Raw genomic sequence first — 13,220 nt, 5'->3', positions numbered from 1 at the left:
ACCATGCTTGATGATTAAAGGAAAATAGCAATCGAAAATGTTACAGTATTCCACGCTCATTCACACCTTTTACGCCCATGCTGCTTCTATTATTAGCTGCTCTTCACTCTTGACTCATGACCGATTACTTTAGGAACAATAAAACAAGGTGGCGCACATTCCACACCTTCACCCGCTGTGTACATGGGTAAAATATTAAATACGTTGTACAGTCTTTTCCATGATTTGCATTAACGATGTTTTTCTTTATCCGGGTGACCCGTCCCGATGATTTCGGATATTTTAGAATTTACGTTACATACACATGTTGCTTCTTATTGGTGTTTAGCGTGAAAATGACATTGTTTGGAAGTGCCCAGAGAAAACCCACAACTGCGCACAGGGAGAGAATGACTCAAACCGCCGCTAGGCAAACAAGGGCCGTCCAGAAGCAGCTTGCCTCGTGCAGGCCTCGTGCAGGCCATACTCCTCTTTGCCCTTGAGGCGGTCGGGCGAGGGCTTGAGTGACCTCGCTGCTGTGGCCAATTCACTTAACGGTCGGCCCGGTTAAACATTTATGACGTCCGTTGGATGCGGTGCGGTGTGGAGCACAAACCGGGGTTTGGTCACCGGCCCCGTGCACTTCCTTTATTTATAACCAGACGGACGATGAGTTGACAGATTGCCAGGGTCCATTGCCTCTTGTTGTTGTCATTGTAATAGCAACAATGGTAATAGGTTATGACGGAAAGCCGGAGCAGGAGGATCGTGCTTAAATTGGTATGTTTGGCCAATTATTTTTTTAAAGAGTAAACTGATTCAAATTAGTTTTTTTATCTCGGGTTAGATTGTGTAGTTAATACCTGATGATGCTGGATGTAATCCAGCTAAACGTCGTGTATAATTTTCAAAATTGTATTGCACTTTCAACAAACCGGTTCTCTGAAAAACAATCAATTGCCACGTTTGTCCGGGTGACAACTTGATTTGTTCGGCTGTGGTGGGTGGTGGCAGTTGCAAAGCTCTAATTGACATATCCAGACGAAAATTTTCATTATTAATCATCACATTGGTTGCGAAAGCCTATGTGTGAAATTAAAGGGCGTTTTTTTGTTGCATGGGTGGAAACCAAAGAACACATTCAGTCGTGCGTGCAACTGAATGTCTGCTTACTGCCATCTCCTGGCCACCTTCACACCCCAGTGGGTTTGGAACGTTCACTGATATGTGTGATCTAGCAACCCTTGCCTCTCGAAGCACTGCTATATTTGCCTTCACTGTAATTTTTTTCCCTCAGTTATCTTGATAACTGGAGGCTTTGGTAGCCACTTTCAGAGTGGGCTTTCTCCGGTCGCTTCTACACTATGTCCATCACTTCTGCTGGACCCACCAGTGCACTATTTCACATCATCTAACCACACCTTTCGTTCGTGGCGTCCACCCCGTTTACCTGCAGCCACACGGACGTCCACAGATGACCCATCTTCGCTCTGAATGGTCTTCGACTTTCTCTCTCCACGTAGTTGTGCTGGATTGGAGGCATGAAATGACACTTGCCTTCACCGCTTGTCGTTGTTCTTGTGGTTGAGAGTTGTTTCCACCTGCCTGTGCTGTTGCAGGGTGGTGTCCACTGCCCACGCCTGCATCGTGGGACCCATCTGCCTGTACCTGCTGTGGTTCGACGACGGCGTCAACGCCGACCCCATCTGGTGGGTGTCCCCTACTGATCCAATGTAGCCCAGTGTAGCATAGTTGGGTCCTGACAAGCTACCTACCAAAACAAATCCGCTTTAGTGAAGCTCATTTTCAACGATTAAATGCAGCCAGCCGAGTCCAACCGGCCTAAACAAGTCCATCCCAGCTTTGTGTAGTCAAGCTTGAGTCGAGCCATTTTAGCCTGACTATAATAGCCCAGCGAAACTTAGCCTAGCCTACCGAAATTCTATCTAGCTTTTCTCACCCTACACTAGCCTCGCTTCCCTTTGCCTAGTCTAACCCAGCATAGACTCTCCACAAAGTCGTGCTACTCATTTTATCGACCCTTGAGAGATGATGATGATCGTGATGGGGTCGAGTTAACTCCCGGTTGGTTTTTGAATTCACGACATCACAATGATATTTTATTTTACCAGGTAGAGCCCACCGAACTGTATAGTTCTTTTTCAGAAGCTACTTGACCACAAATGATAGCTCAATAAAGTGGCTTATCATGTGGACATTTATAGCAGCTAAATACTCTAAAACGCATATTTATAAATGAGGAAGGAATCCACATGACCATGGGGAGAACATGCAAACTCCAAATATACAGGCGTCCGGGTCGGGTTTGAACCCACGACCTCCTGTATACCGGACGAGGTAGTTAACATCTCGCCACCATGGCGCCCCAATTGTAAGGTGACCTCTCTGACCACAGCAACAGGCAGCCATGTGGGGACAACCGTGAGCCAAAATTATCACTGCCCAAGTCACGTTCCAGTGGTGATTCAATTACTTCTCTCGACAGCGTGCCTGGTCGAGGGCTATAAAAAACCCATCTGGACAGGCGATCTAACAATATCCATTTTTCTGTGAAAGCCCCACTGAGTCTCATGACTTGAGGACGATCCTACGTTGGAATGTTTATCCATTTTCTTTTCTAAACCCTTTCCATCTAAGGTCTAAAGTGTTTTATGCATAAGCTCGGTCATCCATCTCGAATGGTGGAGCATGATGACGCCCTTCAAGGTGATCCAATATGAAGCTTAAGTGTAAAGGTGTGTTGCGATCAGGAACTTGCACTATTGAAAACCCGCTAAATTGATCACGGGGTTTTCCAAAAATAGAAGACAACACAGTAAAAAGCACTATTAGCAAATATGCCATCTCATTTTGTGCTTAGGGCTACCTGTTAGAAATATACAAATGCAATTTGCACTGCAGGCTACCCATTGGCTTTCATACTGCCGCTTACAGACTCCTGAAGACAAACGCATGTTTGTGAGTGTGCCTTCATGCTACAAAATCCAGATAAGCTAGTTTGCCTACATTTGATTTATTAGCTTTATTTTAATGAGCACAGAGTGGTAGCGCAGTGCGCACTGTGTTCTGAACCCATTAGCCATCGGCCGATGGAAAGAAGCAGCAATGATGAGGTGCAGTGGCATCAAGAGCATTGGCCACGTTGACCTCTTGACCTTGGTGAGAGCCAGTCTCCACGTAGTACAATAACCACCGTTTACTTCTCATGAGTGGTGATTCTTCCGTGTTTTATTCCTGGAACAAACTCTCACTGCGCATGAAACAATCATCTTCACTGACCTGCTTACAATCCTCCCTTAAGACCCATCTGTTCTCCCTTTCCTATCTTACTGCTACTCCCTGCTCCGGCCCCCAGCTACGACCAGGCCTACCCCAAACCCCTGTCACTACCTGCACCACAACCCCTACTTAACCGCACCCAACTGTCCTTACTGTCGCCATAACTACACCGCGGCTTTTAATAACCCCATTCTTTATTTTGACCACTTGTCTAATGTACAATTGTATCAGTATTGTAAAGCGCCTTAGACTAAGGCGCTATCTAACTCTACATATAAGATGATAAAAAAACAATATAAGATGAGATCATCGTGATGGTAATGATGATGATGGCTATAGTTGACTTTTGAGTTGTGATTAAAAGCAACACTTGGCTGGATGTGTTTGCACATGTGTATGTATACACAGTATTTATATATACATGTGATTGTGTGTGTGTGTATATATGGGGAGAGGTGGCAGAGTGGATAGCGCCCTGCACCATGAACCCAGCATCCCGAGTTCAATTACCAATCACAGCCAACACCAGTGACAATGATCTGAATCGGTCCTGGGCCTCCCATAGGTTGACTCAGTCTTAAATAAGTACCTGGTGGGGTGTAACACATTCCTTCGAAGTGGGCAGGTAGGAACTTGGTTGGACGGCGCATTCGTGCGATCCGTGTCGCGCGGCGCAAGCTGTGTGGGGCGTCGCGTCACGTGGTGCCGAGCCCGCCCGAAGCGCTCTATGAAATACAAATCGAGGACGTGGCTATGCACGACAGACAGACAAATAATCCCTGGTGGTGTGCCAGTCTTGATAGGTGCTCGCTAACAGCTCTTGCCCAAACAGTCTGTGAAGGCTATACGGGTGGGGGGGTCTTTGTATTTGTGTGCACGTTAACATTAATTTGAGTTCTGTCCCACACAGGGGTGATCCCTCCAAAGTCCAGATCAGCATCGCCATCACTGCAGGATACCTGTTCTCAGGTGAGGCCCTACACACACGCACCGAAGCCACACAGACCACACATAAATCGCACATACACCATCCCTCACATTTACACTAACCCTACCACGATTACTCTGATGCCAACTCTCAATTTAGCCACGACTCTTAACGCCGATCGTAAACTTTAATCATAACGCTATTGTTCATACTAAAGCTAACCGTGGCCCTAAGACTAACATGAATCATAGCCTAACCATAATGCCTACTTTTAAATCTACATCTCACCACAATACTAACACGAACTATTTCCATAACCCGAATGCCATTTTTAGCCCTAAACCTCCCACTACCATGTACCATAAACCTAAAGATAACTCTAATACTAATCCTCACCCTTACCAAAACATTTACTCCAACTATAGTACCCCAGGCCGTTTCTGGTGCCCGTTTATCCCTGTGCTCAAGTACCCATGTGCCCCTGTGCTCATGTACCCATGTGCTGCCCCTGTGCACTCCCTCAGATCTGCTGGTGATCTTCGCCTACTGGCGCCTAGTGGGGGACAAGCTCTTTGTGCTGCACCACGCCGTCGCCCTCTCCTCCTGCTACTACGTGCTGGTAAGCCTGCCCAGGGCCAATAAAATACAAATATCCCCCGTGTAGCCTTAATAGGCTGTTGGGGGAAGTGCTGTTAGCGAGCACCTACGAAGGCCGGCACGGCACACGAGGGGGTGAGTGCCCAGCACCACGCCCGGACGCCTTCGTCCCCAAGTGGCGATATTTACACACCACAACAGGTACTCATTTAAGGCTGAGTCGACCCAGGGGAGGCCCATGATAGGTTCAGATAATCGTCACTGGTGTTGGCCGCGAGTGGAAATCGAACTCGGGTGGCTGGGTTCTTAGCGCAGCGTGTTCACCACTGCGCCACTGCCCCCCACTACTGTGTTGGCCTGGGCCAACACGGTACCACCCAGTATGCCGCGGTACCACCTGGGAACACGCAGTACCACACACTACCTTAAAGTGCCACACAGGTACTATGCCTTATTACACATCGGCATACTAGACGGCACGGTGCCACATGGAACCATAGAATACTACACAGTGCCTTAGAACACCTATCTTGTTCCAAATTCCCATAAAACAGGTATATAGTACAATACTGCGTAGCGGTGCATATAGTGGTTAGCTCACTGTGACTGATGAATGATATCTGAACCAGGCCCCCACCCCTTCATCAGCCTGCATTGACCAGCACGGTGAAGTATGGTCAAACAACCCCCATGACTGACAACCGTGTGGAGAGGGCTTTGTTATGATTTGCCACGGCCCTGACAAAGTCGGTTATTATTTAGTGCGATAAATGTCACAAAGTGCCATGCGATAACAAACCAATATACAATACCTTAAAGATACAATGCATCACAATGAAATAAACCACACAATGCAATAAAAATGTTCTGGCTCTCAAAATAGGAATATGGAATATCCACCACAATCTCCACTCGGGGTCTGCCTACTAAGATGAGCACCGCTCCACTCTCGTTGATGTGGAGAGAAACCTGTATCTTGTTGGAGGAATCTGCCACACAACTGTGAGGCTTTCCCGGATAAGGGGTGAATATATTCTGCATGATTAGCATTCATATAATTCTCCTTTCTTTTGTGCGTGGTTTTAGCAAGACGGTGTTTTGGCCTACTTTGCAAACTTCCGACAGATGGCAGAGCTGTCTACGCCCTTCGTAAACCAAAGGTAACGACACCACACGCCTCTCAGTGTACAGAAAGATACAATCCACGACTCAAACGGGCCCATATTTCTTTATCAAAAATGCATCTGCATCGGTGAAATAAAATGGTGCCGATTCAACCGCGCAAATTCCACAATAATCGTTAGCGTCGTGACTCAAGCCTGACTCTGCTAATTAGGCACTTCATGTCAAAATCGGTCCAGAGTCTGGTTGTGCTGGGTCACTTCTGCTGATATGATGCACTCACGGAAGGCCGTGGGGACGATCGGTTGTGTAAAAAAAAGTTTGATATTTTACGTGAAGAGATTAATACACGATGGATACGTAGTGTCTGCTTATCGGTTTTGTCTCAAATCTCAGCTCGTTGATAACATGATTTATTTATGATTTAAATTTATATTTTGCACTCTGGACTCTATGTAGTAAAGTGATCCAAAATATAGTTTACCAAGATCGTCTTTTACCAATATGTGGGTGAACTTTTTGGCTCCCCTGTAAGTACATGCTTTGAGAAAGTGTTAATGTGGCAAGATTGTGTTGATGGTCTCGTATTTTTTAAGGTTTTAGGATTGTTCAACATCGTTTTCAAACGGGTGCACACACAGGGTGGTCTCTTACCATCCCATCTCAATTTCAGAAACATTGTGTTAATGTTGCCTATCTGATAAGAGGTTTTCATCAGCATTTCAGTGAGATATCACTCACGGGCAAAGGAAAATAAGGGAAGGGTCTTGAGCAAGGGCAGGGAGTCGACAGTACTGGTGGCGAGTGTGAAAGGAGTCGCAGACGATAGGTGCAGCAGAGGGGATCGTGCGACCTCTCACTCACTTGAAGGTCGCTTGGAGGCTTCGACAAAAAACCCTTGGTTTCTGGAGCTAGAGTGTGTGGAGGAGAGTAGAGAGAGACTTGAGAGAGAAAATTGAGGCAGGGGTGAGCTCATGGAGGAGTACTCTTAGGTTTTTTTGGTAAAGTCACGTAGGTTAAAAATAAAAATAAATAATAATAAAAATAATAGAAAAAAACCTAAGAGTATGAATCCTTGCCGTCACAAAAGCTTCAAATCTCGAACTCACGGAGGAGCTTCATTCCGGCCACACCCTCCGCGCTGCAAAATAACCATTTGGACCTGAACGCCGTCGATAATCCCTCATTGTTCCTTCCCCTCTGCCGGGCTCCAGGTGGTTCCTGGAGGTGCTCGGCTACCAGAAGTCGTCGCGCGCCTACGTGTGGAATGGCCTCGCAATGTCCGCGTCGTTCTTCCTGGCGCGCGTCGCCACCATGCCCGTGTACTACACGCGCACGCTCAGCTGGCTGGGCACCGAGGCCGAGGCCCGCCTCGCCTGGGGCCACCGCCTCGCCTGGTGGCTCCCCAGCATCACGCTCGACCTCATGAATATCGTGTGGATGAAGAAGATCGCCCGCGGGTGCTACCGCGGCCTGCGCCACACCCTCGGGAAGGACTCGCGGCCGAAAGTAACGATGGAGGCCGCCAAGCGAACGCCAGAATCTTTGGCAAACGGGAAGACCGACTGACCCGACCGACTGACCGACCGACTTCGCGCATCCGTCTGGGTTCTTAATTACTATTCAAAAATACTGTTTGATTTTTATCCAATCCTATTTTTGGGTCAACGTTATTTTTGTACAGAATACTTGGGTGTTTTTTTTTTTCTTCTTCTTCTTCAGAGGAGGCGACAATGTCTGAAATCGCCCCCGAAAGTTATAAATGGTCGCGAGATGCGGGAATGGGCTAACGGGGAGATTGGTAACCAACAGCTCCATCTCCATGCACTCCACCAACCCCTCACTTCCGAGTCACTCCATTACGGGGGCTTGCCTCATCATGGCCAGCACACCCTGGCAACGTTTTGAATTTGAACCCGTTATGTAGGTCAGTTGATCTTTATTGGGTAAACTAAGCGCTCTGTTGATGAGCGTTCTTTACGAGATGCCTTTTTACACTCCCGGGGTCACGTTTAAATCGCGAAGCACAACCGTGCTGAAGCACTAACCAGAACGATTGTATTGGTAGACACGCCCAATATGTCCGAATGACGGGGGCGCGGCCACAACCTTTGTGAGCTTCGACACGGTTATCCTGGTTTTTCAGACAAAAAGCCCATGCCTTAATGCGCCCCCTTGTTAAGATGCGATGCAATTAGAAAAAAAAACAGCATCTACACACCATTGAGTTTCAAGATGCCACACTTCAAATGCGAAAAGCAGGTGCAGCGCTGAATTAAAAATACACAGCCCGGGGGGGGGGGGGGTGGTGGGAGGGCACACCACCCACACTCAGCGTCTACGCATAGTGTGACGGTGCTCAGGGTGGGGGGGCCTGTGGGCCCCCAGACCAGAATAATTCACTTAATCAGTTCCAACTTGTCAGTCCCATGTCTCCTTTGCCTGTCCTGTGGTCGGTGTTTTTGTAAAATCTCACGATTCCAGCTGTCTTTTGAGCTGGCTGTATTACCCGCCCCTTTATCTTGCCGTGCGATTTAATTGCTTGCCGGTCCCTGCCGTACAAAGCGCTTTACACCCTCTTTGGCACCCTTTGCGTGAGACTGGAGACTAATTGTCCACCTTTATCTTCTCACCTAATTTCACGGATCAGTTTTGTTACGTTAAAGTGTTAACCGTTCACTGGTAACCATTTACCATTCTCCGTTGAGAGCTGCCGATGGTGATTGGTTCACAGTATAGTATAGTCTAAACCTTTCGTAAACAGCTTTTCATTGTTTTGTCGCTAACCTATCCTTAAAGGACCACTCCTACATTCTCGTGTCCATCTTCTGGCTTGGGGTCATCCACTTCGGTTACCAACCTCTGGGTGCCAATTCATTGCCCTTCTTGGTAACCCCCACCCTCCCTTGTGCTGACAAATATGGCAGGAGCACCACGCCAAACACAGATTCAACTCTATTGGTGTTGTAAAACAATGGGAACTCAAAAAGCTTCATTGCTTTGGGTGGTACCATTTTCAACTCTGGTCCATAAACTGTAACCCAGTCGGCCAAACCTCCGATGGCAAGCGCAGAGTCTGGCCCCAAGAAGGTTCCGGATGTGAGCACTGCTTTATTTAGGTTTTTAACATTCACCAATTCGTCGATTCTAATTGATTCTTACACTGAAAATACATGCATCATATAATGTGTGCAAGAAATTTTTTCTAATCCATTAATGTGGTGTGCGATTTATTTTGTGGTCAGCCTACAGTTTCATGGAAATATTGTGGCCACTGTCACACAAGTTGCAATTGTGTATTTCCTCATGAATTACAATCGTAATGTAGTTGTCATTGTTCAACTTAAAATGCTGCTGTCGTTTATGCCAGTTCTCGCCACTCTAGAGTCTCTATGTACGAAATGGGAGAAAATATTATTTGTGATTGGATTCATCACTTGGAACAATGATCATTCGTAGAATTGTGGCAGGGGTGATGTGTTCCTTAGTCTAGTTTTCGGTGTCGGTCGCATGGGCTGTGACTGACCCAGCCTTCAAATGTCTTGCTTTATCATTTTGCTAACTCGCAATAACCTGCTGTGTGTGCGCGAGTAGTTCAACTCAATCCGTCACATGTCGAAAGCAGCGGTGGTGGTGTGTGTTTGATTTAGCTCCGCTTATGCTGTGATGCCCAACTTGGAGCTTCTCTCTCCACCTCGCCTTGTTCCCCACCCCTCTGACTCCCCCCCCCCCCCCCCCCCCCAGCTGCAGTGGGGCGTTGTTACTGACAATCAAATCACCTATTTATTGATGTTGACGTATTAAGTTTTCAATTCCTGTACAATGGGTACGAGAGTTCTATACTTGGGGGTTTGGGTAATGTGGAAGGCAGCCTTGGCAACACACGTTTGATGTTTACAGGGCGGCAACAGAGACCCGCCGTTTGGTGTCTCTTGATGGGATAAAGGCTCGTCAGCCCTGTCAATGGACCTATCAGACTGTGACATCATATTCTGTTCAGATTCCCGGCCTGTTTGATCACATGCTGATCTCACCAGAAAGTGATGCCACAGGAAGAGCCGCTTGCTCCAGGAAGTCGAGGTGCTGATCACCCTGCCATCACCCGATTCTTCTGCGGGTTTTGAAGGGATGCCTTGGGGCGATGATGAAGAAAACGAGCGCTGAACTGAACGGGCGACTCTCTGCGGTCACAGTTACTCTGTGAGAATTGCGTTGTGCGGGGCCGATCTTTAAGGTCTGCAAGAGACCAAGCGCCGACTGTCCGAGTCTGACCTTGTGCGGGGTCGTGTGAGTAGATTAGTTTGTGCAACTGTTTTGTCTGACGTGCGTGTCTGTGTGTGTGCGCGCACGCCACGTGTGCAAAGCACCAATAATACACTCGTCGGGCCCATTCCATTCCGCCTGCTGCCCCCTACAACCATAGTGCCTTAACACTTACGACACGGGTACTCTTACAAGCAGGGTACACGCGCTGCTAGAACAATTGGTGGCACGTTCCAGTGAACATGGACTGTACCATTTTGTATGCGGTGGGTGCCTCAATGTGCGTGACGTTTAATTTTGGACCGAAACATTTTTGCACCGAGACTGGGGTGGTAGTAGTGGTGGTGGTGGCTGCAGCAGTGGTGCGAAAGCACGTTGTGTTTTTAAGACGACCAAGCCAATAAAACAAAACTCTTGTCTAGGACTGTGTCTCCAGGGCTCTCCGATAAAAGTTTGCAGCTTCCAATGGTGATAAAAACAAAACAATAACTTGAAAGTTATGTTAATGAGCCCCCCATCATTGTACTGCTCCATTGACGTACTTGCAGTCGGTGATGCCGAACATTCTAATACATCGCTGTCGAGATGTCAGTAGAGGGCGCTATGACACAGTATTTTATTTGAATGTTAAAGCTTCAAAATTCGTATCGGAGGAGACACCCAGCCTTGGCAACAGCTGGACAGTTGCACAAAACGGGCAACCTTAGTCACATGTTCACATTCATCACCATCTAAGCGTGGATTAAAAAGTTCGTCTGACTACATCCGATACCAACTACCGTATAGTCCCTAATCTGTTGACAAACCTCGCCCAAGTGAAATACAATTGATTATCCACATAATTAAAGTGTTCAAAATGTACATCCGAAATATGGAACTGCCCAGCTGTTTGAGTTTTTTTTTGGTTTGCGTCGCTTGACACCTGAGCGTGATGCGTCCCTGCGTCAGTGCCACCGTGTCATGCTGTGACCAGATGCCAGCCCCACCTCGCGTCCACCTTCCTGCTCCTCTGTGTGCCGCTTCGCTTGTGCCTTTTCTGCTCACGTGTTATGGACAACTTTTCAGCCAAGTGAAATCAAATGTATTAACAATGAGTCACTTAAAAGCAACCAGCCATGACTGCAGCAGTGGTTGCGGTGGTGATGGTATTTTGTGAACGTTCCATCCCCACGATGTGAATGCTCTCCAACGCTCACGGTCAACAGGTCACCACGGCTGGTGCCACCACAAGGTCAACAGCTTAAGCCACTGAGGCCACCGCACTTCACTGATGCTTCCTTCTGTCGGTTCTTACCCAATTGACACCCCCACGTGGGTGACGATAAATGCTTGTGACGGATCACACACTTGCTATGGACTGGTTTCAACTTTTAAATAAGGTAGGAGGCCAAGTTCCATGTCAAAAGGTTTTGATCAAACGAGCGCAGGGTGGTGGCGCTCATCTCGAGATGGCCCTGAACCAGTGGTGTAAATTCCACATTCCCATGGTTGGGGACAGTTATCCACGCAACCGCTGTTAAATAATTACCTCTGTTCAGAGTACTTTGTGGTTATTTATTATCGTCACGATCAGGGCAAAAGCTGTATTTTGAGTGTGATGTTTAGACATGTCTTAAACTGTGGTTCTCATATTGTAGTTACGTTGACTAATTTCTTAGTTCGCTCCAGTGATTATATGTCAATCGTGGCTAATCAAAGTTAGGCAGGACTTTACCTGACCGCAACGACCCCTCCTGCAAACAATGGTATAGCCCTTTGATTGCCAGGCGGTACATACAATCAATGAACGCTGGTGACAGTGGAGAGCTGTATCATGTTTAATGGTGCGGCGGTTCGATCAGCCTTCTTGGAGGTTCAAGTTGGTGTTTATGTCATGGAAACTTATCCAATCATTTTGGCTCAGGCGGGGGAGTGTTTCCAATACTCCATGGTTCGGTGTGTTTCGTGTTTGCCAAGTCACAAGATCTGTGTTTTGTGTTGAGAATTTGCGATCACGTTAATTGGACTGGACAAGATTGACACATGGAATGGCACACACGGATGTGCATGGGGTGGCTGGAGTTTAGAAAACAAGTGCAGACACACCTTTAATAACCTGACCCTAAATAAGGAACATTTTGGAGAATCCGGAGATTTAAGGAGATGGGTGTGGGTGATGCACTTGGATGGGTGCAACCGTTAGTGTGCAACCCAGCCCCTAAACCTCGTGTCACTTCCTCACTTTGCTTCCCAACGCCAACTGTGGACAAGACCCCATCCCATTTTAATTAAAGGTCTGAGCGTGAATCTGTGAAGTCGTGCGAGTCGTCATTCCAACCGGGCACGTCCGAGTGTTATTCTGCTCGTACGAGCAGTCGGGCGACGCCGAGGTATACGCCACGAGAAGACGCAATGGCCCAATGTGGAGATGAAGTGATGGCATCGGCCCATGTGCAGGTGGAATATCGCATCGCAGGACCGAGAGTTTGCGACTGCTTGGGTGGTCTTTTTACAGCGGTAGATTGATGGATTGTTGTTGATGATGACATGTTCATAAAACAAAAATGACATTTACTCAATCTTGATGTGAATCTTGATTTGAAGCTTTCGTGACTGCAGGAATCCATACTCTTTGGTTCTTTCGGTAAAGTCACGTAGGTAATAAAATAAAATATCACGTTTCGATTGCAACACAAGTGGTCGTCCTCAGGCGGAAAAAATATAATCCAGCAGTGGAACTGCTGAACCAGCGCTCATTTACTATAAATATTAAGATAAAAATAGGCGTTCATAAGAGAGTACTTGTTCAACCGTTTGCCAGTACCATTGTTGGCTGAAGGCCTCCCCACACTGTCGGTCACTGGAGTTGTTTGGCCCGCATGAGTGGTGATGCTGCAATGGGCCGATTGGGTCGCGTCTCCAACTCTCTCCGTCTCTGGCCGCGTGACCTCGTCGGCGTCGATGGTGAAGATTCTGGCACGTGCCACAGTTCTTCGTGCAGGAAAGTGTTACCGAGGCTCAGTTGCCCTCCCCCGGCTGGGCACTTGCTACC

The 13,220-nt window shown here is 47.5% G+C and overlaps 1 protein-coding gene across 1 annotated transcript in view; it reads left to right on the top strand.

Moving 5' to 3' along the window:
- Positions 1 to 12,742, top strand: part of LOC133346534 (TLC domain-containing protein 4-B-like) — a 30,660-nt gene extending 17,918 nt beyond the window's left edge. The window contains exons 3-7 of the mRNA XM_061558180.1: positions 1,599 to 1,688; positions 4,190 to 4,248; positions 4,732 to 4,826; positions 5,891 to 5,964; positions 7,141 to 12,742. Of these exons, the coding sequence (XP_061414164.1) occupies positions 1,599 to 1,688; positions 4,190 to 4,248; positions 4,732 to 4,826; positions 5,891 to 5,964; positions 7,141 to 7,495 (673 nt within the window). The 3' untranslated portion in view covers positions 7,496 to 12,742. The remainder of the gene's footprint in view (positions 1 to 1,598; positions 1,689 to 4,189; positions 4,249 to 4,731; positions 4,827 to 5,890; positions 5,965 to 7,140) is intronic.
- The last annotated feature ends 478 nt before the right edge of the window (positions 12,743 to 13,220 follow it).

Source organism: Lethenteron reissneri, chromosome 24 (assembly GCF_015708825.2).
Source record: "Lethenteron reissneri isolate LAM-NWPU_2019-01 chromosome 24, ASM1570882v1, whole genome shotgun sequence".
NCBI classification, from domain to species: domain Eukaryota; kingdom Metazoa; phylum Chordata; class Hyperoartia; order Petromyzontiformes; family Petromyzontidae; genus Lethenteron; species Lethenteron reissneri.
This window is presented reverse-complemented; position numbering and strand designations above follow the sequence as displayed.